Here is a 22,555-nt window from a genome sequence, read left to right as displayed (position 1 = left end):
CACATGCCAAATACAGTCAGAGACTTCCACTCCTACAGAGACAGTTAAGAGTTTTCGGACCCAAGAGGCCGTTCAGTGAGTTTTTCCAATCAGGAGGACACTTTAGCCCAAGGATTCTTTAGCGTCATAAAGACACTTTAGCGTGTATTTTGGCTTCCAAGAGGGAACTTTATCATGAGGGCACTAAAGTGCCTGAAGAAACTTTAGCACACATTTTGGTTAGTGCGAGTGCATTTTAGTGCCAGTGTACTTTAGTGCAGGGAACTTAAGCCCCATAAAGACAGTTGAGTGCTGTAAAAACATTTCAGTGCATTTTGTCATCCAAAAAGGCACTTTAACTCAAGGGCATTTTAGCAAAGTAAAGACACTTTAGCACCAAAAAAGAGAGTTTAGCACTGTAAAGAATTTTGAGACCAGTAAGGACACTTAAATGCCATACAGACACTTAAACGGCACTAGAAACTTAAACACTGTAAAGAAACATTATGACTGTAAAGAAACTTAAGTGCCGTAAAGAAACTTTAGTACTATAAAGAAACTGTAGCTCTGTAAAATACCTTTAGAATCTCAAAGAAACTTTAGTGCCATTAATACACTTTAGCACTATAAAAAAACTTAATCACTGTAAAGAAACCTTAGCTCTGTTAAGAATCTTTAGCACTGTAAAGAAACTTTAGCCCTGTAAAGAAACTTTAGCCCTGTTAAAAAAAACTTTAGCCCTGTAAAGAAACTTTAGCCCTGTAAAGAAACTTTAGCCCTGTAAAGAAACTTTAGCCCTGTTAAAAAAAACTTTAGCCCTGTAAAGAAACTTTAGCCCTGTTAAAAAAACTTTAGCACTGTAACAAAAAACTATAGTGCTGTAAAGAAACTTAGGCACTGTAAAAAAAACTGTAAAGATACTTTGGCACTGTAAAAAAAACTTTAGCCCCGTAAAGAAACTTTTTTGCTGTAAAGAAACTTTGTCCCTATAAAGTAACTTTGACACTGTAAAATTTTTTTAGCACTGTAAAGAAACTTTTAAACTGTTTAGAAACTTTATCCCTGTAAAGTAACTTTGACACTGTAAAAAATTTTAGCACTGTTAAGAAACTTTAGCACTGTGGAGAAGTTTAAGCACTGTAAAGAAACTTTATTGCGCGTTTTGGCTTCTAAGAGGTCAGATAATCATATGTTTTGGCATCCAATATGGCACTTGAGGCCACATTTTGGGTCCCAAAAAGGCACTGTTAGACATTTTGGCATCCAAGAAAGCACTTCAGCGCTGTAAATACATTTTAGGGGGCATTTTGGCTTCCATGAGGGCAGTGAAGCATGTGGTTTGTCACACTTTAGGCACTTTAGTGCACATTTGATATTCCAGAAGGGACTTTAGTGTGTGCGCCCCTCTACCCTCCTCACTGTGCACACTTCTTCTGACTCTGTCTCCTCTTGGCTCTTCTTCAGGGACTAAAGGGAAGTAAAGGTGATACAGGCCTGAAGGTAAAACCACCCAGAAGAAGAAATGTGACAAACACCTCATGTCTGAACACTTTTGGAGAATGTGACACCGTTTCTAAGACATGATATCTTTTAGGGAGAAGCAGGACGGGATGGAATCGGTCTCCCTGGCCCTCCTGGACCTCCAGGACCACCAGGGACCATCATCAACCTGCAGGATGTAAGTAACTGTGCTGGAAAGAAGACTTCTGTCCGTCATCCTGCTGAGCGATGAGAAGTCCAGCTGAAAATCATCCGTCTGATCCTGTGATTGATTGGTTCAGCAGCTCTGGTCACATTAATAACTCCATCCGTCTCCGTCTCCTCCAGCTTCTGCTAAACGATACAGATGGTGCCTTCAACATCTCAGGGATTTTTGACGCTCAGGGAGCTGCTGTGAGTACAGACAGAGACATCCATCACAGACAGACATCAGATCACTGTCGTCCTCTCAGCTGTCAGGTCCACTGCTGCAGGAGCTTCAGTTTAACAAAGAGTAGATTATTAAATTCATTTCCTCTATGTCTGCAGGGTCAGAAGGGGGACGCTGGGTTTCCAGGTCTCCGGGGACCTGCAGGACTGAAAGTGAGTAAGCCAGCATAAAAAAGAAAACTGTTTTCATGCATGTTTCTCTGTGCACGTTGTTTTTTATGTTAACTCGTGTCTCATCTCGTGTGCAGGGGGAAAAGGGAGAGCCTGGAGTTATCATCTCTGCAGATGGATCCATGATGTCAGGCCTGGCTGGTCCAACTGGACCCAAAGGGGACAGGGTCAGATTTTTATTAATATTCTCACATATAATGATGTGTGATTGCAAACACTAAAACTTGAAGGATTTAAGGTTGCAGTGCATTTCTAATAAGCATGCTCTTTTATCACCTGGTTGCTTTTTGAAACTGTCGGCTGCATAAAATTATTTTGAAATCGTTTTTGAAAATGTTTAATCGCCCCTCCTGATTTTATCTATTTATTTATTTATTTATTTATTTATTCACTTATTATTTATGAGTTATTTTGTATATATTTTTTTATTTCATTTTATATTTTTTTACATTTGTTTTTCTTTTTTAAATTATATTTGTTCTAATCTTATTTTGAACTTTTATTAATTTATTTATTTATTCATCTTTTATTTTTTGTTGTAGTGTTTCATTTTGTATTATTTTGTATTGTTTTGTATTTTTATTTAAGTAATTTATTTTTATTTTCATTTTTTTATTTTTTGAATTGTATTTATTCTTATCTTTTTTTTTTACTTTTTTAAATTTTAATCTTTTTTTTAATTCATTTTTTTATTTAATTTTTATTTTTTGTTGTAGTGTTTTATTTTGTATTATTTTTTATCATTTTGTATTTTTATTTTAATATTTTTGTTTGTTTTTCTTTTTTTTCTTTTTCAAATTGTATTTATTTTAATGTTTTTATACTTTTTTATTAAATATTTTTTTAACTTTTATTTATTTTATAATAATAATAACAATTATTATTATTATTATTATTATTATTATTATTATTATTATTACTTTTATTATTATTATTATTATTATTATTATTATTATTATTATTATTATTATTATTATTATTATTTTTATTATTATTATTATTATTATTGCATGTTGGTTCAGGATCTGAGTATTCCTTCCTTCCTTCCTTCCTACCTTCCTCCATAATGATTCCTTCCTGTGTTTCCAGGGGGATCTGGGAGCAGCTGGACCTCCTGGGATGCCTGTAAGTCACAAACAAACATTACAAACAGCTGGGTACAGTTTTTTCAGGAGCTCTTAGCTCCAGGTCTGGAAGAAGTTCTTCCTCTGAGTTTGTTTTGTGTCTATCAGGGGCCTGTCGGACCACTGGGACCTAAAGGAGAATTCGGTTTTCCTGGAAGACCTGTGAGTGACATGAGCCCATCAAACATGAAACCGTGATAATCAAGATGAAAACGGCTGTAACTGATGTTTTATGGTGTGTGTGTGTGTGTGTGTGTAGGGTCGACCAGGCCTGAACGGACTCAAAGGGGAGCGAGGAGATCCTGCAGGGCTGCCGGTGAGTTCCCCCTGAGCTTAAAGCTCCCTTCAGACGTTAACAGCTGGTTAAGGCAGACTGAGACACGAGTTTATTTGACTGTTTTAAGAAAACAGGATGAGATTTTGTGGCAGGAACACTAAGAGAAACTTTTCAGTCAACAGGGGGCGCCAAAACTGGTGCATTATAAAAGTTCCCCACAGGAGCTTTAATTTAAAACCGTTGTCTGTCTCTCTCCTCAGGGACCTCCTGGTCCTCCTGGGCCGCCGGGTCGCCCAGGGATCTATAACTGCCCTAAAGGAGTAAGTTCACACACACACACACTTTGACACACACTTCTCTCAGTCGTGGTGTGTGTGTACAGTCCTGTCCTGACCGTCTCCTCTCCTCCTCTGCTCCCTGAAGACAGTCTTCCCCGTCCCGCCCAGACCTCACTGTAAAATGGCCGTAAGTCTCCGTCTCTGTTTGGTGGCCTCAGGATTTTCACTCTCCTCATGTCCTTCCCACACCTCCTTCTCTTCTCCTCTGTACAGATAAACTGCATGCTCCCTCTCCTCCTCTGTCCCCTCTAACGCTGCTCCTTCCTAACCTTTATCACTCAGAACTGCTCCGGACCGTCTCTTAAATATTCCTGCTCGTTGCATGTCCGGTCGGGAAAGGTGAAGGCTTTTTGCAAATACAGGAATGAGGTATCTCTTTAATCCCACCCTCAAATAATCTGCATGTGCATGAATCATGATAACAACACAGATTAGATGGTTTAACGTAAACTCAGATTCAGATATTTTTATTTTGTTTGAAACTTTTCTGTTTAAAAACTTCCAGCTCTGGTCTCATTTCCTTCATTTGTCAGAAAACTTTAAAAGTTTTCCTTAGTTCATTGTGTAGCTGCAGTACTTCAGTAGAACAGTGGCGCTCCTCTGCCTCGTGTGGCCAAATTGAGTATTACAAAAACAAACACCTGAAAACAGATTCTACATCCTTTAGTTCTTTGTTCTTCTTAACATAAAAGCAGGAGAAAATGATCTTTTTTTTTTTTATCATTCATGTCTGAACTAAATTTAACTTTGCTCCTTTTTTCAGCTGAATCCAGACGGAACAGTCACTGCAGGTAGATTATAACATTTTTAATTTGCATGAATTAAGCTTCAAGTATGTTTTTCCCCACTTTAAAACCAAATATTTTGATATTTACTTTAGTGCATTTCTCTCTTTTTGTCTGTAAGGAAACTGTCAAACTGGACCCAAAGGAGAAAAAGGAGAAAGAGGCCTCCCTGGACTTCCTGCACCTCCAAGTGAGTCTGAAGTTTATGTGTGACATAAAAATAACCAAAAACAGCAGAAATTATCAGTTTTATCATTTAATATGACAATAAACCTTTAAATATGTGTTAAAAAAAGAGAAAACTAAGAGTTTAAAGTCTCTCCTCCTGTTTTCAGACGAGTTCCTGCCCCGCGGCGGCGGCTGGGTGAGTCTCTCCTAAAATCCGTCTCTGAGACGTGTCTGCGCTCTCACACTCAGATCATACTCATGTTTTTGTCCGTGTGTGTGTGTGGACTCACAGGGAGCCAGAGGAGACCAGGGCTTTAAAGGAGAGAAAGGAGACCGAGGAGAGGAAGGTTTCCCGGGGCGACCAGGGATCCCAGGAAGACCAGGACCTGTGGTGAGTCTTTGGATGTCCTCCTCACGTCCAACAGTTCTCCAAGGTCGTGAATTTAATCCTTCTTTGTCTGTTCAGGGACCAAAAGGAGAGTCAGTGATGGGTCCTCAGGGGCCTCCTGGGGTGCCAGGCTCACCGGGTATCCCTGGTTATGGCAGACAGGGACCGGTTGGCCCTCCTGGACCACCAGGGCCACCAGGACTGCCAGGGTCAGCATCACGATACGGCTCAGGTATGCGTCACTAGGCACGGAGAAGTTGGTTTAAAACTCTTTGCATCACAGCAGACCTCAGGATGCTGTAGTGCGGCCTCCAGCCACTAGATGGCGCTGCAGCTCTGGTTACTGGCTACTGCCTCAATGCTACAGCGTGATGCTAACCTGGGTGTAAAGATGCTAAGGTGACAGTTTGCATCTTTTAGTGCGGTGCAGTTTGGGGCTAATTTTACAAGCACAGGCGTGTGGATGCAGTGCTAGCTCTGCTAACGTTAGCCACATTCTGCTAACCAGTTTCACATTGTTAAAACCAATAATTTTGACAGTTTTTCTGAGCTTTTTCTCACTTTTTACCTCTTCAAACACAAACTCAAAGCTCACTCTCTCTTGAGTCTAAAAGTTTTGTATTTGTTGCAGCTTTGACTATGATGGGCCCTGCTGGACCTCCAGGACCACCTGGACCACCTGGAACTTCTGGTAACTCAGCATCTGTAAGTGAACCTCAATTTTTTGGCTCTTTCTTTGAACGTCTCATTAAAAATCTGCCAGAAACAAGTTTGGAGAGAGTTGAGGAGTTTTTCTTCTCTGGATTTTGTTTTCCAGATAAAAACCTTCTCCAGCCGCGACAGCATGATGCAGCACACGTCCAGGGACGCAGAGGGAACGATGGCGTACGTCGCAGGAACAGGAAGTCTCTTCCTCAAAGTAGCACAGGGGTGGAAAGAGATACAGGTAAAGATGAGGGTTAGTTCAAAACAGATTTCTGTGAGAACTAACTGTCAGCATCCAAACATCACAGGCTGAAGGAATCAATGATTAAACGAGCAGCAGGCTGAATTTTTATGATCCAGAAAGTGACCAGTGTATGATTCTCCTCTGATGTTTGATTTATTCTGTTATAAAAGTACAGAAGTTAAAAATGCACAAACAAAATCTCTGAGAAGTTTTCTGATGTATCTCCACAGCTCGGCAGTCTGATCTACCTCTCCAACAACATCATCCCTCAGGACGAGGTACTTCAGCTTCTCTTTACCTCTTTTTCAATTTAAACTGATTGAAACTCTCTTCATGTAATTTTTCTTTGAACGCCCCTTTTCTCTGCTTCTTTTAGCCTCGAGTTGCGTATCAAACCAGAGGAGACACGATGGAGCGGGTGCGTTCACTAACAGAGAGGGTGAGTGTCAAAAACCATTTCAAACAACATGACTGGTTTGTTTGAGCTGCTGGAAATTGAGGCATGAATGTTATAAAATAAGGAGATTTAAGAGCGAGTGCAACAAGAAATGAAATGTGGATTTAACTCAAGAGCTATCTCAACCAGTTCCACAAACCATGTGATAAAAACTGCCCAAGTGTTGATCATTTAAAGTTACCTGAAAAAAATCAAAACAGAAAAACTCAAAATTTAAAACTGCGCAAGTTAAGTAGAACATAGCAATCGGTCCATGCTACATGCAGCCCAGACACCCAGTTCATGCCACGTGTAGCACTGACACCCAGTTCATGCCACGTGTAGCACAGACACCCAATCCATGCCACGTATAGCACAGACATCCAGTTCATGCCACATGAAGCACAGACATCCAGTACATGCCTCATGTAGTACAGACACCCAGTACATGCCACGTATAGCAAAGACACCCAGTTCATGCCACATGTAGCACAGACACCCAGTACATGCCACATATAGCACTGACACCCAGTTCATGCCACTTGTAACAAAGGCACCCAGTCTATGCCACTAGTAGCACAGACACTGAGTTTATGCTAGGTGTAGCACTGACACCCAGTTCATGCAACATGTAGCACAGAAACCCATTTTATGCCATGTGTAGCACAGACATCCAGTTCTTGCCAAGTGTAGCACAGACATCCAGTTCATGCCTCATGTAGTACAGACACCCAGTACATGCCATGTATAGCAAAGACACCCAGTTCATGTCACATGTGTAGCACAGACATCCAGTTCATGCCACATGTAGCACAGACATCCAGTACATGCCTCATGTAGTACAGACACCCAGTACATGCCACGTATAGCAAAGACACCCAGTTCATGCCACATGTAGCACAGACATCCAGTACATGCCTCATGTAGTACAGACACCCAGTACATGCCATTTATATCAAAGACACCCAGTTCATGCCACGTGTAGCACAGACATCCAGTTCATGCCTCATGTAGTACCGACACCCAGTACATGCCACGTATAGCAAAGACACCCAGTTCATGTCACATGTGTAGCACAGACATCCAGTTCATGCCACATGTAGCACAGACATCCAGTTCATGCCTCATGTAGTACAGACACCCAGTACATGCCACGTATAGCAAAGACACCCAGTTCATGTCACATGTGTAGCACAGACATCCAGTTCATGCCACATGTAGCACAGACATCCAGTACATGCCTCATGTAGTACAGACACCCAGTACATGCCACGTATAGCAAAGACACCCAGTTCATGCCACATGTAGCACAGACATCCAGTTCATGCCTCATGTAGTACAGACACCCAGTACATGCCATATATATCAAAGACACCCAGTTCATGCCACGTGTAGCACAGACATCCAGTTCATGCCTCATGTAGTACCGACACCCAGTACATGCCACGTATAGCAAAGACACCCAGTTCATGTCACATGTGTAGCACAGACATCCAGTTCATGCCACATGTAGCACAGACATCAAGTTCATGCCTCATGTAGTACAGACACCCAGTACATGCCACGTATAGCAAAGACACCCAGTTCATGTCACATGTGTAGCACAGACATCCAGTTCATGCCACATGTAGCACAGACACTGGGTTCATGCTAGGTGTAGCACTGACACCCAGTACATGCCATGTGTAGCACAGACACCCAGTTTATGCCATGTGTAGCACAGACACCCAGTTTATGCCATGTGTAGCACAGACATCCAGTTCATGCCACATGTAGCACAGACACCCAGTTCATGCCACGTGTAGCACAGACACCCAGTTCATGCCACTTTTAGCACAGACAGCTGGTCCATGCCATGTCGAGCACAGACAGACTTTAATCCTCCTGCAGGAGTGTCTTGTGTCCATTGTGTTCTTTCCTCACGTACGGTTATTAAACACAATCACGACAAAATTTACCTGGCCGAAACATAGTTTTTTTAAAAGTTTTTTGAAATTTGGCCACAAAGTAAATTTTATTAAAGATTAAAGAAATTTTAGGTTATCTTGTCTTTATTTTCAGCTGTACTTACACAAGGTGATGATTTGAAATGAACTGTTCAGTATCTCATAGAGTATCTGCGTGTTGGGGGTTTCAGTGAGATGTTTGTTCGTTGAATCTCCTGTGTTTTGTAGCCTTGAAATCTCTGACTTTTACCTTATTCGATCAAACATTGTTCAGTTTTCTGTAAAAACTTGAAATTTTAGTAATTTTAACACAACAAAGTTACAGTAACTGAACATCACTTTTCATTTCTAAGTGTGCTTTTATTTATTTTGAAACTTATGCTTCAATAAAGTCAGAGGACGATGAAGATTCAAAAACCCTCTGGATGATTTTGTTTCTGTTTTAAGAAACATGAAAACTCTCCAAACTGGACAAACACTGACCTGCTGCTTCTTCTTCTCCAGCTCAACCTCGTTGCGTTGAACCAGCCACACTCAGGCGACATGATGGGGCTCGACACGGCCGACAGGATGTGCTACGAGCAGGCGAAGGCGATGGGTTTGCCTACAAACTACCGCGCCTTTATTTCCTCCCACAGGCAAGACCTGGTCCATGTGGTCTATCCCGGCTTCAGGGAGACTCTGCCTGTAACCAACCTCAGGGTGAGTCTGCATACAGACCCAGAGAGACACCAACGAAGAAGAGAGCAGAGAAACGTCTGGTCGTGTCTAACGTCTTCTTCTTTGTAGGGTGACATCATGTTTAGGAACTGGCGCTCAATTTTCAGCGGTGATGGCGGACCGATCAACTCCAGGATACCGATCTACTCCTTTGATGGACGGGATGTGTTAGCCGACCCCTTCTGGTCAGTCACATGACTCATCGCTCACACGTTTCTGCCTGTTTCATGTCACTCCGTTAAATATTTCCATCACGTCTTTCCTCAGGCCTCAGAAGAGCGTCTGGCACGGCTCCACCAGCAGGGGGCTCAGGCTGATGGACAAACACTGCGAGACGTGGCGGGCCGACCACGTGTCCGTCATGGGCCAGTCGTCCAGTCTGACCTCAGGTCTGCTCCTGGGCCAGCAAACACGGAGCTGTTCTAATCAGTACATCGTTCTCTGCATCGAGACGCACAAAAACCATTAAACCACTCCAACGTAGCCCCGCTTGGCGTCGCTTCGATGTCCTCGGAGAGGAGATTAGAGTGACCTCTGTGGATTACGATGTGGATTGCAGCTCATCTTTGGTGCTACGTGTAGCATTTGTTGTTCACTGCCTTGTTAGAAACACACAGCGCCTTTTCTCTGCCGTCGCCAGTGTTTTTTCTGGGAGGCGGGACGATGAAGACGAACTCTTGATGTTTTATAATCCGGGGATTTAAGCTAACGTGAGGACGATCTGGACCTGTTTTTAAGAAATGTCAATTCGTCCAGAAGATTCCCCGTATCTTCAAACTGGTGGCACATAACGTCAAATGCAGCACAACGGCTGGTCGGTTTAAAGCCGTGCTAAAGCTAACATCTCACAGAGTGGGAATGAAACGTGCTGCACCTTTAGCTTCTTGATTAAAGAGGGGTATCATGTTTTTTTTTTCTTTATCCTGTCCCTCTGGTGTCTCCACAGTATCTTTACATGATTAACAGCTCGTAAGAATCTCTATTTTCCTCTCCCTGGTGTATTATGAATCCCTGAAACACTGTCTCTTTAGGGCTCCCTGCTTCACAAACCCCCTTCACTCTGATTGGCCAGCCATATGTTTGGGCCCTGCCTCTGTAACATGTCAGAAACCAGCTAAGAGATCCTGATGTGATGACCTCATCATTTCAGAAAGTCTCGTAACAATGTTTTACAATACGGAAAAGCAGAATACCCCCTCTTTAAGAGGAGGTACCCTACATCTCCATCATACCTTGCTTTAATATCCATTTCACTCCGGATTTAAAGTAAGAGCTTGGGACCTTGACAAAAGTAGAATATCATATTAGCTTAAATAAAATCACACTTCTCTTTGTAAGTGATGGAATCGCCCCCTGCTGGCCAGCAATGAAAATGCAGGTCGTCGCTAACAGTTTAGCTGAACTTGTTAAACCCTGAGGCGTTATCCTCAGCTCACAAACAGTCACTGAGAAAAACCCAGGCGGCAAAATCTGCACCTCTCACAAGGAGTGATGGATTCTGGGAAGGAAGCTTAAAAGGACTATTCCGTCATTCTTGTTTACATGTTGTCATCACTACATTTTTAATGTTTACTCCGAGCTAAAAGGCAAACGTTTTGTTTCCATCACTTCCATAATCTCTGAGAAGCTCAGTCAGCCCGTGTTGCCACCAAAGAGATTTCGATGCACTGTATTTTCTTTTTTAAAATCTTCTTCTAACATTTTCATCCTTCAGTGTCGTAGCTTTTCAAACATCTTGTTGATTTCACCTCCTAGCAGTTTTTTTTTCTCTCAGTAGGATATTTAATTTAAATCCAACCATTTATTTATGCCGTCACAGCACATAACGTAAAAACAACAAAAAAATCAGAGGATTAAATTTAAGAATGTAATTTATCGTGTTGGTTGTTTCTTCACTCTTTGTGCCTTTTTTAATTCTTTGTACAGTTTTTTTTATTATTGTTACGAAAATAGATTTTTGAAGAATGTCATCAGTCAAAAACGAGATGAAACTGAAACAAGTTTAATGTTTTAATGCTGAATAAAAAGGATTTTAGATGGAAATTCTAAGGGAAAGGAGAGCACATGTTTTGTATAAATATTGGTGCTTTTTTAAATAAAGTTTTCTCTTTTGGTAAACTGCTTTTGTTTCTCATTTAAAGGCTTTTTACATGACCTTAAAAATATTTTAAATTACCTGTTCTTTGGAGAAAAAAAAAAAAAATTGGGTGCACTACCAATTCTGACCACAGTCGTCACTGCACCACCACCAAACAGAAATTCCTCACAGCAGCTTTAACAACTGATTTTTTTCCCAAAGAGTCTCTAAAATTATCCACACCTGTTGAAGATATTAGGGATATATAAATAAGTTTTTAAAAGAGATTTCTGCCCCCTGCTGGGTAATGTTTCTCCTTTGCCAGGGTTATCGTTAAAAAAAAAAAAAAAAAAAAAAAAAAAAAGCACTACCGATTCTGACCACAGGTGTCACTACAAATAACACAGACTGAGCATTTCATACATGAGTTTTGATTTATTTCAGTATAATAGGGAGCCAAAATGGCAGCTTTAATGTTTGGTTTTGAAATAAAAATGGCATTGAAAAATGTGTATTATAAAATAAAATAATGTGTATTATAATATAATAATAATAATAATAATAATAATAATAATAATAATAATAATAACAATAATAATAATAATAATAAAAATAATATTAATAATAATAATAATACATTATACATTATAATAAATTATCAAAAAAGGAAATTGCATTGATAATATTTTTTCTGAACTTAAAAACACAGAAATCAAATTATATATATATATATATATATATATATATATATATATATATATATATATATATATATATATATATATATATATATAGTTATATATATATATCTTTAATTTTTACACATTTTTGCACACTGATGTTTTTAAATTTATATAATATTTAATTTATTTATTTAATGTCACTTTTTTTATCAAAGACAGTTTTTACTTTTAATTGTGTTTTTTTTTTATCATACTTTTTTGTTTACTGTCTTTTTTAGCTTCAACTTTTTGTCACTTTTTTGACATTGATGGGAGAAAAACATCACTTAAATAATAAAAAATATATATTTTTACTTGATTTTTCATAGTTTATTTTACATTTTTCTTTTTCCTTTTCTGTGTACTGTATTTATTATTTTTTTCTTATTTTTTGATCACAGTCCTTTATTTTGCTTACTTTTTTTTAGCTTCAACTTTCTGTCACTCTTTTGGCGTTGAGGGAAGAAAAACATCACTTAAATTATTTTTTTTAGTTTATTTTACTTTTTTTTCTTTTTCCTTTTCTCTGTACTGTATTTATTTTTCTTTTGTATTAGACTTTATTTTAAAATGTGGGATATATTTGGGTTCAGTGTATATATACATGTGTTGTTTTTTTTAATCTGTGTGCTCTTTATGATAGTTTTTGTTGATCTTTCTTAGTTTTGTCAAAAAAAAAAACATTAAAAATGAATTCTAAAAATTCATTTATAAAAAAGAGACATCAAATAAATAGATGATTTTAATTCAAAAACATCATAATGCAAAAAAATTATGGAAATGAAATAATATAAAATGTTTCATGTCTGTGTTTTTGACTTTATCAATGCTATTTCCTGTTTTGATGCCATGATAATTTTTCTTTTAATGCCAAATTTTATGATTAATACTAAACATTTAAGTCATTGTTTTAGCTCTACAGTCTTACAGCAAAAAACAGGGAAAATGACCAAATCTCTGCAGATGAAATAAAAATGGATTTTTTAAAATGAAGTTTTGATTTCAAAAACATTTGTTTGCAGTTTAAGAAGTGAATATTTTGCCAGTTTCCTCTGTCAGAGACCCCCGGCCGTCTCTCTGTGCTGCACGCTGACGATGACGAGTTTTGTGGTCAGTTTCTAAAAATAGCTCCTCAAACACACCTCCCTTCCAAAGGTCTCCTCTCTGGGTGTTTTTGCTTTTAACTCCAAACTGCTCTTGGCTTTTACCCCAGCTTTACGTTTGAGAAGAAAGGAAGACATCTTTTTAAATCCTAGGTGGAGGTTTTTGACTTGGCTTGAAGATGAAGTTTATAACCATGTTTTTACTCCTGAGTGTCCTGGGCGCTGACTGTCAGTCCTTCCACCGAGGAAACTGCCCCAAACCACCTGTTCAGGACAACTTCAACGTCACAAAGGTGAAAAACTAACAGAGTTTTTATCTCCTCAATGCATTCTGGGATTTCTTTCATTTCTCTGTAACAAACGCAGATGTTTAAATGAGATTTAGTCGTTGTCCTGTTTTCCTTGCAGTACCTGGGCACCTGGTACGAGATCGAGAAGCTGCCGGCCATGTTTGAAAGAGGGAAATGTAACCAGGCCACCTACAGTCTGCTGGAGGACGGGACGGTGAAGGTTCGCAACGAAGAGCTGCTGTAAGCCTCTTTATGCCTGAAAACAGTAATCTGTATGAAATTAAGAAAAAGTGGAGGTCATTTCCTGTCCGTTCATCTCTTCGTCGTCCTCTCGGCGCAGGGCCAACGGGAAGATAAACTCCATCGAAGGCGTGGCCACGATTAAAAACTCCTCTCAACCTGCGATCCTGGATGTCAGCTTCTTCAAAGGTAAACACACCACGGAGGAAATGAGCTTTATCATAAATATCTACCTGTGTTTTACCTGTGTCCAGGTGTTCCAGACGCCCCGTACTGGGTCCTCTCCACGGACTATCAGACCTACGCCCTGGTCTACTCCTGCTCAGACTACTTCGGCCTTTTCCACATCGACTTCGCCTGGATCCTGGCTCGCTCTCGGGAGTTGACTGAAGAGGTCGTCGATCAGCTGCACGAGGAGCTCACTGCTGCCGGCGTGAACGTAAAACGCCTGACGGTCAGCGACCAAACAGGATGTGATGTCATGACCTGAGGCGGGGTTGAACTGTTGAGGTTGTGAACACTGATTGATGGAAAAGATAATCAGGGAGATGTGTTTAAAGTGTGACACGTTTATGTCTCATGATGATTTAATGAGTTTATCTTTGTTTACATCAGCGGATTAAACACTTATCTGTGTTTGTTGTTTATCTTTGTGAAAAATGACTATTTTTCCAGTAAAAACTGATTTAGAGCTTCAGCTGAAAAATGTCTGATTTTGATACATTTGTAAATCATATTAACTTCCTTACATTAAAAAAAAAACTTTCTTAGACAAACCATCTCACAACATTTAATAAAGAAAACAGAGAAAAAGACTTCCCAACAATGTTTTATTTTTAATATTTATGATTTTATACTGTAGTTAATACAAAAATAATACATTTTGTTTAAAAACCCTACAACTAAAAAGTTTTTTATTGCAAAAACTAATTTTAACAAAAGTTGAAATAGTAATTTACGTTAAATTATCCATCAGCAATTTTATTAAACGTCATTACGAATATTTTAATTTGGGCCTGTGTTAGTTGATTAATTAATAAAGTGGTTTTAGCATGTCAGTAGAGGCAAAAAAGCTTATAATCGTAATTCTGATTTAATTTAAATGGATCTAATTTAAAGAATCAGACGTGCAAATTAATGCAATGTTATATCATTTATTGTATGTACGCAATGATCACAAAAAAATTGAGGTATTCTTAGGGGCTGATCAAACTAATTATTAGATTTATACTCTGGTTAACAAGACAAAAAAAAAAATATGGGGAAACAAAAATCATCTTTCAGACATAAAACAGAGTTAAAAAGCCACAATAATTAGATGAAAGATAAATCAATTTCAATGATTTATTTATTTATTTATTTATTTATTTATTTTTATTTTAAGTTAAATGAAAGGAATTAAAATATAATTTTTTGAGGGAAAAGCTGTTATGAAGTTGCAAAACTTACTAGATAAATGTTTGGTTAAACTGCTTGTTGAAAAGTGAAACAAAATGACCAAATATTATAATTATAACCTTGAAATTTTATTTTTTAATACCTTTATATCTATGTTATGATAAGAATAACTTGAATTGAATGATGTATCCTCGAACACTTGCGTTCCAGGGGCTGTTTTCTTCTTTTCCTCCTTTTTCCTTATTGGCAGCAGTGGGCTTCCATACAATTCAAAGGTCATCGGTCCTTTATTCTGAAAGAGCCATCCCGGAAGTGTCAGCAGGTAGCTGTCAGAGGACTGGAGGGTCTCCAGCAGCAGTCTTAGCGGGGGTACACCTGGAAACGTGACGCTAACACCTGGAAACATGAAGCTGTGTCTGTTTTTCTTCTGTCTGTGGATTTTCGCGGGCATTTCTTCAGCGGCGCGAAACGACAGACCGATCATCGGTGAGTGACTGAAACTAACGGGTTAGTTAGCTGCTGACGGTGTTCCCGAGCTGTGAGACCGGTATGACACTGATCAGGTCTGGATCACACACGTCTCCCTGTCTTTAAGGTGTTCTGGCCCAGGAGGTCCGGTCCCCCAAACCCAACCAGACCTCTTACATCGCTGCGTCTTACATCAAGTTCCTGGAATCAGCCGGGGCCAGGGTCGTTCCTGTCATGTGGGTCCACATCTGTGTTTCAACAGCTTGTTCACACACACACACACACACACACGCACACACACACACACACACACACACACACACACACTGGGCTCAGACTTTAACCTGTTTTTATCTGTGCAGGATTAACCAGACCCTGGAGGAGTACAAAGCTCTGTTCAGCTCTCTCAACGGGTAAATACCATCACACCTGATACACAGAGGAAGATTAGGAGAAACAGAGGAGGAATAAGTTTAATCTTAACTCTCCTAAGATTAAAATACGACCATCAATGTCAAACATCGTCATTTGAAAGTTTCCAGATGAAGCTTAAGTCCCCAAAAAAGAAAATACCACCACTCTCTGTCACAAAAACAAAAAATAATAATAAAAAAACCCACCCTTTTCTGTACAAAACACTTAAATATTTATTTTAAAATTATTTAATTTAATTAAAATTTAAGTACAGTCATTAACAGTCAATAATGACTGTAATAAAACATGAATTCTGTAAAGTCAGGTTTCCTTCATAAGATCTTAGAACAAGAAGGTTAAAACCCCCAAAAGACACTAAATAAACCAAAATAATCTTTTGAGAAGAAATAAAGATAATAAAATATGAAAAGATGCTCCATAATTTAATAATAAGGCTGATTTAAGATAAAATAATTTATTAAATAGAGGATAAAGACATCAATTCAGAAAAAATCAAAAGATAAACAAAAATAAATGGATATGAAAAGTTAAAATAAAATATTTTTAAAGTAGGTAAAATAAATTGTAGATTTAAGTAACAAAAAAAACATGAAAAAAAAAAAAACAAACCCCACCAGACTTCAAGTGACTAAAAGTAAATTGATGACTGAGCTTGAAAATTTTTTAAAGTAAACTCAGAACCTACTTTTTATTTTAGCTTTTAACTGAGTTTAACTAGTTTTATTTATTTGTTTTATTTGTTTTTTACTTTTATAATTATTTATTTATTTATATACATTTATTTCTTTATTTTTCCATGTCTTTCTTACCTTAATTTATATAAATTTATATAAATAATTTTTATATAGTAACATATATATTTAGTTATATCTTATATTCTGTTTAATTAATTGTTAATATTTTTTTGTTGTTTATTTATTTATTTTTTACCTCTTTAATTTCCTTTTTAATAATGTTCTAGTGAATTTCAGCAAAGCATCCTATTCTCCTTTGACTTTTAGTTTCAGTCTTTTTGTGTTTAGTTGTCTAATTTTTTTTAAAACTGTTTTTATTTTCTTTATTCAACTCAACTCAAACTTTATTGTTAGAGCTAATTTAAAACAAAGTGTTTTACAGAAGCAAACAAAAGCAGCACAAATAACAAGAAAGAAGTAGAAATACAGGAAAAACAGATCAAACACAAAATGAAATAAAATAGAATAAAATGACTTAAATAGATTGTTTTCAAGTTTTAACATCTTCTTTTACCGTCATGGTTTCATCATTAAGCTCATGTCTGAAATATGTTGTGTTTTTTTATGCACCAAAAAATGTGATTTTACTAGGTGAAAAAAACGTAACCGTCAAAACACCTGGAAAGCACCAAACTGCTCCAATAATGAATCCGAGCAGTTTAAAATGATTTTTCCTCGTCTGTGTTCATCCCTCTTAGACTTAGTTCCTGAGCGTCTTTAGCTTCATCGTCTTTTCCCTTCGCTCACAGGATCCTGTTCCCAGGCGGCGCCGCCAGCCTCACCACGTCCGGGTACGCGCGGGCCGCCAGGATCTTCTACGACCTGGCTCTGGAGGTGAAAGCTGAGGACACTCGTGGATCACTCGCTGACTGACTGACTCATGTTGCTTCACCGTCTGCGTTGTGTTTCAGGCCAACGACAGAGGAGACTTCTTCCCCGTGTGGGGGACGTGTCTGGGCTTTGAGCAGCTGACCGTTCTGACCAGCGGGAAGAATCTTCTGGTGAGGACCAACACGACCGGCGTGGCGCTGCATCTGGACTTCACTAACGGTACGACCCAACGTGTGCTCTCCTGGCTAACCCTGAATCAGCTGCAGGTTTGATTTCCTGATGTTTGCAGTTTCTTTATCCTTCCTAAGAAACCTCAGCCAGCCGCTTGTTTCACGGCTTCCCGGCTGAGCTGATGAAGGACCTGTCCTCTGAGCCGCTGACGGAAAACTCTCACAAGTGGAGCATCTCCATGTCGGTACGTTCATCTTTTCTTTTTAGGATTTAACAAACACTTCATAATCTGACGGTTAATGATGTTTCTTTCAGACCTACAACACAAACGAGGAGCTGAACAACTTCTACAAAGTCCTCTCCACAAACACCGACGGAATAACCGAGTTTATCTCAACCTTTGAAGGTAGCGCCACAGCAGGATTATGGGTAATTTAAAAAGTTGTGGTGAGAAAAAGACCAAGCAGAAATGTCTGAGTGGGATCTTTCTTTCCCTCCCTCCTCCCAGCGTACGATTACCCGATCTACGGGACGCAGTGGCACCCGGAGAAGAACGCGTTTGAGTGGATGAAGCCGTACATCCCGCACTCTCCGTCAGCGATAAAGACGACTTTCTACATGGCTGAGTTCTTCGTCAGTGAAGGTATGGATCAGCTCTTTGATCGTTTACAGGAAGCTGTGTTGGAGGTTCGTTAACTCTGGTTTCTCTCTCACAGCCAGGAAGAGCTCGCACAGGTTCGGCTCAGAGGAAGTGGAGAAGCAGGCTCTGATTTACAACCACAGCCCTGTTTACACGGGCGGTAAGGGCAGCTTCGAGCAGATCTATTATTTCTGATCTCCTGTCTGTTTGCTTTGGCTCCTCGGCCTCTGATTGGTTCTCTCTGTCACGTGACCTTTGAACATTTGCACATGATTTGGTTTGTTTGCTGTTTGGCTGCTCGCTCTGTAGGAAACAGATTTACATCAGGCTGCTTAAAGTGGAATAAAGACGTTAATGCTGAGTTTACAGTTTGATATCTTCCTCAGACTGATGCTGTTTCAACAAAACTGTTTGAAGAATAAACATGTTAATCTATGTGCACATGAATGAACAAATGTACGAATGTATGCGTTGATGTTTGCATGTAAATACTGATCCAGAAACAAAGAGAAATATGTAAATTGAATCGGACATATCCGCTAAATAAATCAAAATTCTGAATGAAAACAGTTTTTGTTTCACATGACTTCCTGTAATTCTTACTTTGGTGATTCTGAGAAAAGAAAAAGAAAAGGGGGAATGAGTCGGTCAAACTGTGACATTAACTTAAGAGCTTTTTTCCTGGACTTTGAAAGAAACTTTTTTTTTAATTAAAAAATTTCTTTTGTTTTTTTTTCCTATAAGATTTTTTTGTGAATTAAAAAAAAAAAAATTAAAAAATCAATTTTCCATCACTGTATTCTATGATACAGGGAAACAATTTCAGATTGTTGTACCCAAGAATAAACTGTCAAATTTTGAAAAATAAAAAAAAATAAAAATAAAAGGGTTAGGGTTAGGGACAAAAAACTTTTCTCTTTGACAAAATGCAAAGAATAATGAATTTTATCAACCAGCCTCGCATATTCTACGCTATAAAACTACTTTTTAAGACAATTTTAACCTCATTGACAGAAAAAAAAGTCAATTTTTCAAAGAAAAACCTAAGGCTAACCCCTTAGTTTTTTTTTCTTTTTTTTGGAGAAAAAACAAAAAACTTTTTTTTTCCACAAAATGCAAAGAAAAATGAATTTTATCAACCAGCCTGGCATCCTCTATGCTATAAAACTACTTTTTAAGACAATTTTAACCTCATTGACAGAAAAAAAAAAGGCAATTTTTTTTTTTTTCAAAAACCTAAGGCTAACCCCTTAGCATTTTTTTAGGGAAAAAACAAAAAATTTATCTTCTCCACAAAATGTTAAGAAAAATGAATTTTATCAATCAGCCTCTCATCCTCTATGCTTTAAAGCTACTTTTTGAGACAATCTTAACCTCATTGACAGAAGAAAAAAAAAAGTCACTTTTTCAAAGAAAAACCTAAGGCTAACCCCTTAGCTTTTTTTTGATTTAGGGGAAAAAACAAAAAACTTTTTTTTTCCACAAAATGCAAAGAAAAATGCATTTTATCAACCAGCCTCGCATCCTCTATGCTATAAAACTGCTTTTTAAGACAATTTGAACCTCATTGACAGTAAAAACAAACAAAAAAAAAAAGTCAATTTTTCAAAGAAAAACCTAAGGCTAACCCCTTTGCTTTTTTTTGATTAAGGGGGAAAAAAAAAATTATCTTTTCCACAAAATGCAAAGAAAAATGAATTTTATCAACCAGCCTGGCATCCTCTATGCTATAAAACTACTTTTTAAGACAATTTTAACCTCATTGACAGAAAAAAAAAAGGCAATTTTTTTTTTTCAAAAACCTAAGGCTAACCCCTTAGCATTTTTTTTAGGGATAAAACAAAAAATGTATCTTCTCCACAAAATGTTAAGAAAAATGAATTTTATCAACCAGCCTCTCATCCTCTATGCTTTAAAGCTACTTTTTGAGACAATTTTAACCTCATTGACAGAAAAAAAAAAAAGTCAATTTTTCAAAGAAAAACCTAAGGCTAACCCCTTAGCTTTTTTTTGATTAAGGGGGAAAAAAAAAATTATCTTTTCCACAAAATGCAAAGAAAAATGCATTTTATCAACCAGTCTCTCATCCTCTATGCTTTATAACTACTTTTAAGACAATTTTTACCTCATTGACAGAAAAAAAAGTCAATTTTTCAAACAAAAACTTAAGGCTTACCCCTAAGCTTTTTTTTTTTTTTTTTAAGGGATAAAACAAAAAACTTTTGTTTTTCCACAAAATGCAAAGAAAAATGCATTTTATCAACCAGCCTGGCATCCTCTATGCTATAAAACTACTTTTTAAGACAAATTTAACCTCAATGACAGAAAAAAAATAAGTCAATTTTTTTTAAAAACCTAAGGCTAACCCCTTAGCATTTTTTTTTTAAGGAAAAAACAAAAAAATTATCTTCTCCACAAAATGTTAAGAAAAATGAATTTTATCAACCAGCCTCTCATCCTCTATGCTTTAAAACTACTTTTTGAGACAATCTTAACCACATTGACAGAAAAAAAAAAAGTCAATTTTTCAAAGAAAAACCTAAGGCTAACCCCTTACCTTTTTTTTGATTAAGGGGAAAAAACAAAATACTTTTTTTTTCCACAAAATGCAAAGAAAAATGCTTCTTTTCAACCAGCCTCGCATCCTCTATGCTATAAAACTGCTTTTTAAGACAATTTGAACCTCATTGACAGTAAAAAAAGTCAATTCTTCAAAGAAAAACTTAAGGCTAACCCCTAAGCTTTTTTTTTTCTTTTTAAGGGATAAAATAAAAAACTTTTTTTTTTCCACAAAATGCAAAGAAAAATGCATTTTATCAACCAGCCTGGCATCCTCTATGCTATAAAACTACTTTTTAAGACAAATTTAACCTCAATGACAGAAAAAAAAATAAGTTAATTATTTTTAAAAACCGAAGGCTAACCCCTTAGCATTTTTTTTTAAGGAAAAAAAAAAAAAAATTATCTTCTCCACAAAATGCTAGAAAAAAAATGAATTTTATCAATCAGCCTCTCATCCTCTTTGCTTTAAAACTACTTTTTGAGGCAATTATAACCTTATTGACAGAAAAAAAAAAAGTCAATTTTTCAAAGAAAAAACCTAAGGCTAACCCCTTAGCTTTTTTTTGATTTAGGGGAAAAAACAAAAAAAAATATTTCCCACAAAATGAAAAGAAAAATGCATATAATCAACCAGCCTCGCATCCTCTATGCTATAAAACTGCTTTTTAGGACAATTTGAACCTCATTGACAGTAAAAACAAAAACAAAAAAAGTCAGTTTTTCAAAGAAAAACCTAAGGCTAACCCCTAAGCTTTTTTTTTTTTTTTTTTTTGGGGAAAAAACAAAAGAATTTTCTTTTTTACAAAATGCAAAGAAAAATGCATTTTATCAACCAGCCTCGCAACCTCTATGCCATTAAACTACTTTTAAGACAATTTTAACCTCATTGACAGAAAAAAAAAAAAGTCAATTTTTCAAAGAAAAACCTAAGGCTAACCCCTTAGCTTTTTTTTGATTAAGGGGGAAAAAAAAAATTATCTTATCCACAAAATGCAAAGAAAAATGCATTTTATCAACCAGCCTCGCATCCTCTATGCTTTATAACTACTTTTAAGACAATTTTAACCTCATTGACAGAAAAAAAAGTCAATTTTTCAAAGAAAAACTTAAGGCTAACCCCTAAGCTTTTTTTTTTTTTTTTTAAGGGATAAAACAAAAAACTTTTGTTTTTCCACAAAATGCAAAGAAAAATGCATTTTATCAACCAGCCTGGCATCCTCTATGCTATAAAACTACTTTTTAAGACAAATTTAACCTCAATGACAGAAAAAAAAAAGGCAATTTTTTTCAAAAACCTAAGGCTAACCCCTTAGCATTTTTTTTTTAAGGAAAAAACAAAAAATTTATCTTCTCCACAAAATGTTAAGAAAAATGAATTTTATCAACCAGCCTCTCATCCTCTATGCTTTAAAACTACTTTTTGAGGCAATCTTAACCACATTGACAGAAAAAAAAAAAAGTCAATTTTTTTTGAAAAAAAACCTAAGGCTAACCCCTTAGCTTTTTTTTTTTTAGGGAAAAAACAAAAGAATTTTCTTTTTTACAAAATGCAAAGAAAAATGCATTTTATCAACCAGCCTGGCATCCTCAATGCTATAAAACTACTTTTTTAGACAATTATAACCTCTGACAGAAAAATTTTTCAAGGAAAAACCTAAGGCTAACCCCTTAGCT

The 22,555-nt window shown here is 37.1% G+C and overlaps 3 protein-coding genes across 3 annotated transcripts in view; all 3 read left to right on the top strand.

Moving 5' to 3' along the window:
• The window catches only part of LOC141807590 (uncharacterized), an 81,521-nt gene extending 70,234 nt beyond the window's left edge, over positions 1-11,287 (top strand). The window contains exons 22-43 of the mRNA XM_074693713.1: positions 1,444-1,479; positions 1,574-1,657; positions 1,807-1,872; positions 2,008-2,061; positions 2,157-2,246; positions 3,169-3,204; positions 3,312-3,365; positions 3,463-3,519; positions 3,741-3,800; positions 3,904-3,945; positions 4,582-4,609; positions 4,725-4,793; positions 4,939-4,967; positions 5,064-5,162; positions 5,238-5,391; positions 5,791-5,864; positions 5,977-6,105; positions 6,339-6,386; positions 6,485-6,547; positions 8,995-9,192; positions 9,280-9,395; positions 9,478-11,287. Of these exons, the coding sequence (XP_074549814.1) occupies positions 1,444-1,479; positions 1,574-1,657; positions 1,807-1,872; positions 2,008-2,061; positions 2,157-2,246; positions 3,169-3,204; positions 3,312-3,365; positions 3,463-3,519; positions 3,741-3,800; positions 3,904-3,945; positions 4,582-4,609; positions 4,725-4,793; positions 4,939-4,967; positions 5,064-5,162; positions 5,238-5,391; positions 5,791-5,864; positions 5,977-6,105; positions 6,339-6,386; positions 6,485-6,547; positions 8,995-9,192; positions 9,280-9,395; positions 9,478-9,679 (1,788 nt within the window). The 3' untranslated portion in view covers positions 9,680-11,287. The remainder of the gene's footprint in view (positions 1-1,443; positions 1,480-1,573; positions 1,658-1,806; positions 1,873-2,007; positions 2,062-2,156; positions 2,247-3,168; positions 3,205-3,311; positions 3,366-3,462; positions 3,520-3,740; positions 3,801-3,903; positions 3,946-4,581; positions 4,610-4,724; positions 4,794-4,938; positions 4,968-5,063; positions 5,163-5,237; positions 5,392-5,790; positions 5,865-5,976; positions 6,106-6,338; positions 6,387-6,484; positions 6,548-8,994; positions 9,193-9,279; positions 9,396-9,477) is intronic.
• Positions 11,288-13,269: 1,982 nt separating this feature from the next.
• Positions 13,270-14,132, top strand: LOC141807241 (apolipoprotein D-like). Its single transcript, XM_074693092.1, has 4 exons — positions 13,270-13,405; positions 13,521-13,642; positions 13,743-13,831; positions 13,897-14,132. Exons 1-4 carry the CDS (start codon positions 13,292-13,294, stop codon positions 14,130-14,132), a joined length of 561 nt encoding a protein of 186 aa, XP_074549193.1. The 5' UTR covers positions 13,270-13,291.
• A 1,221-nt stretch (positions 14,133-15,353) lies between these two features.
• Positions 15,354-18,852, top strand: ggh (gamma-glutamyl hydrolase (conjugase, folylpolygammaglutamyl hydrolase)). The gene is made up of 9 exons (XM_074693657.1): positions 15,354-15,526; positions 15,636-15,744; positions 15,871-15,921; positions 17,427-17,511; positions 17,589-17,727; positions 17,817-17,923; positions 17,995-18,085; positions 18,188-18,322; positions 18,396-18,852. The coding sequence occupies exons 1-9, from the start codon at positions 15,445-15,447 to the stop codon at positions 18,512-18,514; spliced, it is 918 nt and encodes a 305-aa protein (XP_074549758.1). The 5' UTR covers positions 15,354-15,444; the 3' UTR covers positions 18,515-18,852.
• Positions 18,853-22,555: the final 3,703 nt, after the last annotated feature.

The sequence above is a fragment of the Halichoeres trimaculatus genome, unplaced genomic scaffold (genome assembly GCF_033239565.1).
Source record: "Halichoeres trimaculatus isolate MK-OKI-2021-1 unplaced genomic scaffold, fHalTri1.1 fHalTri1_scaffold_18, whole genome shotgun sequence".
In the NCBI taxonomy this organism is placed as follows: domain Eukaryota; kingdom Metazoa; phylum Chordata; class Actinopteri; order Labriformes; family Labridae; genus Halichoeres; species Halichoeres trimaculatus.
The sequence above is the reverse complement of the archived record's forward strand: the minus strand, read 5'-3'. Positions and strand labels throughout refer to the sequence as shown.

Bases quoted from the DNA above. Each gene is read 5' to 3' on its own strand.
- LOC141807241 (XM_074693092.1), top strand. From the start codon at position 13,292: ATGAAGTTTATAACCATGTTTTTACTCCTGAGTGTCCTGGGCGCTGAC. The intron at 13,406-13,520 runs GTGAAAAACTAA...TTTTCCTTGCAG, and splicing joins ACAACTTCAACGTCACAAAG to TACCTGGGCACCTGGTACGA. The intron at 13,832-13,896 runs GTAAACACACCA...ACCTGTGTCCAG, and splicing joins GGATGTCAGCTTCTTCAAAG to GTGTTCCAGACGCCCCGTAC.
- ggh (XM_074693657.1), top strand. From the start codon at position 15,445: ATGAAGCTGTGTCTGTTTTTCTTCTGTCTGTGGATTTTCGCGGGCATT. The intron at 17,728-17,816 runs GTACGACCCAAC...ATCCTTCCTAAG, and splicing joins GCATCTGGACTTCACTAACG to AAACCTCAGCCAGCCGCTTG. The intron at 17,924-17,994 runs GTACGTTCATCT...TGTTTCTTTCAG, and splicing joins AGTGGAGCATCTCCATGTCG to ACCTACAACACAAACGAGGA.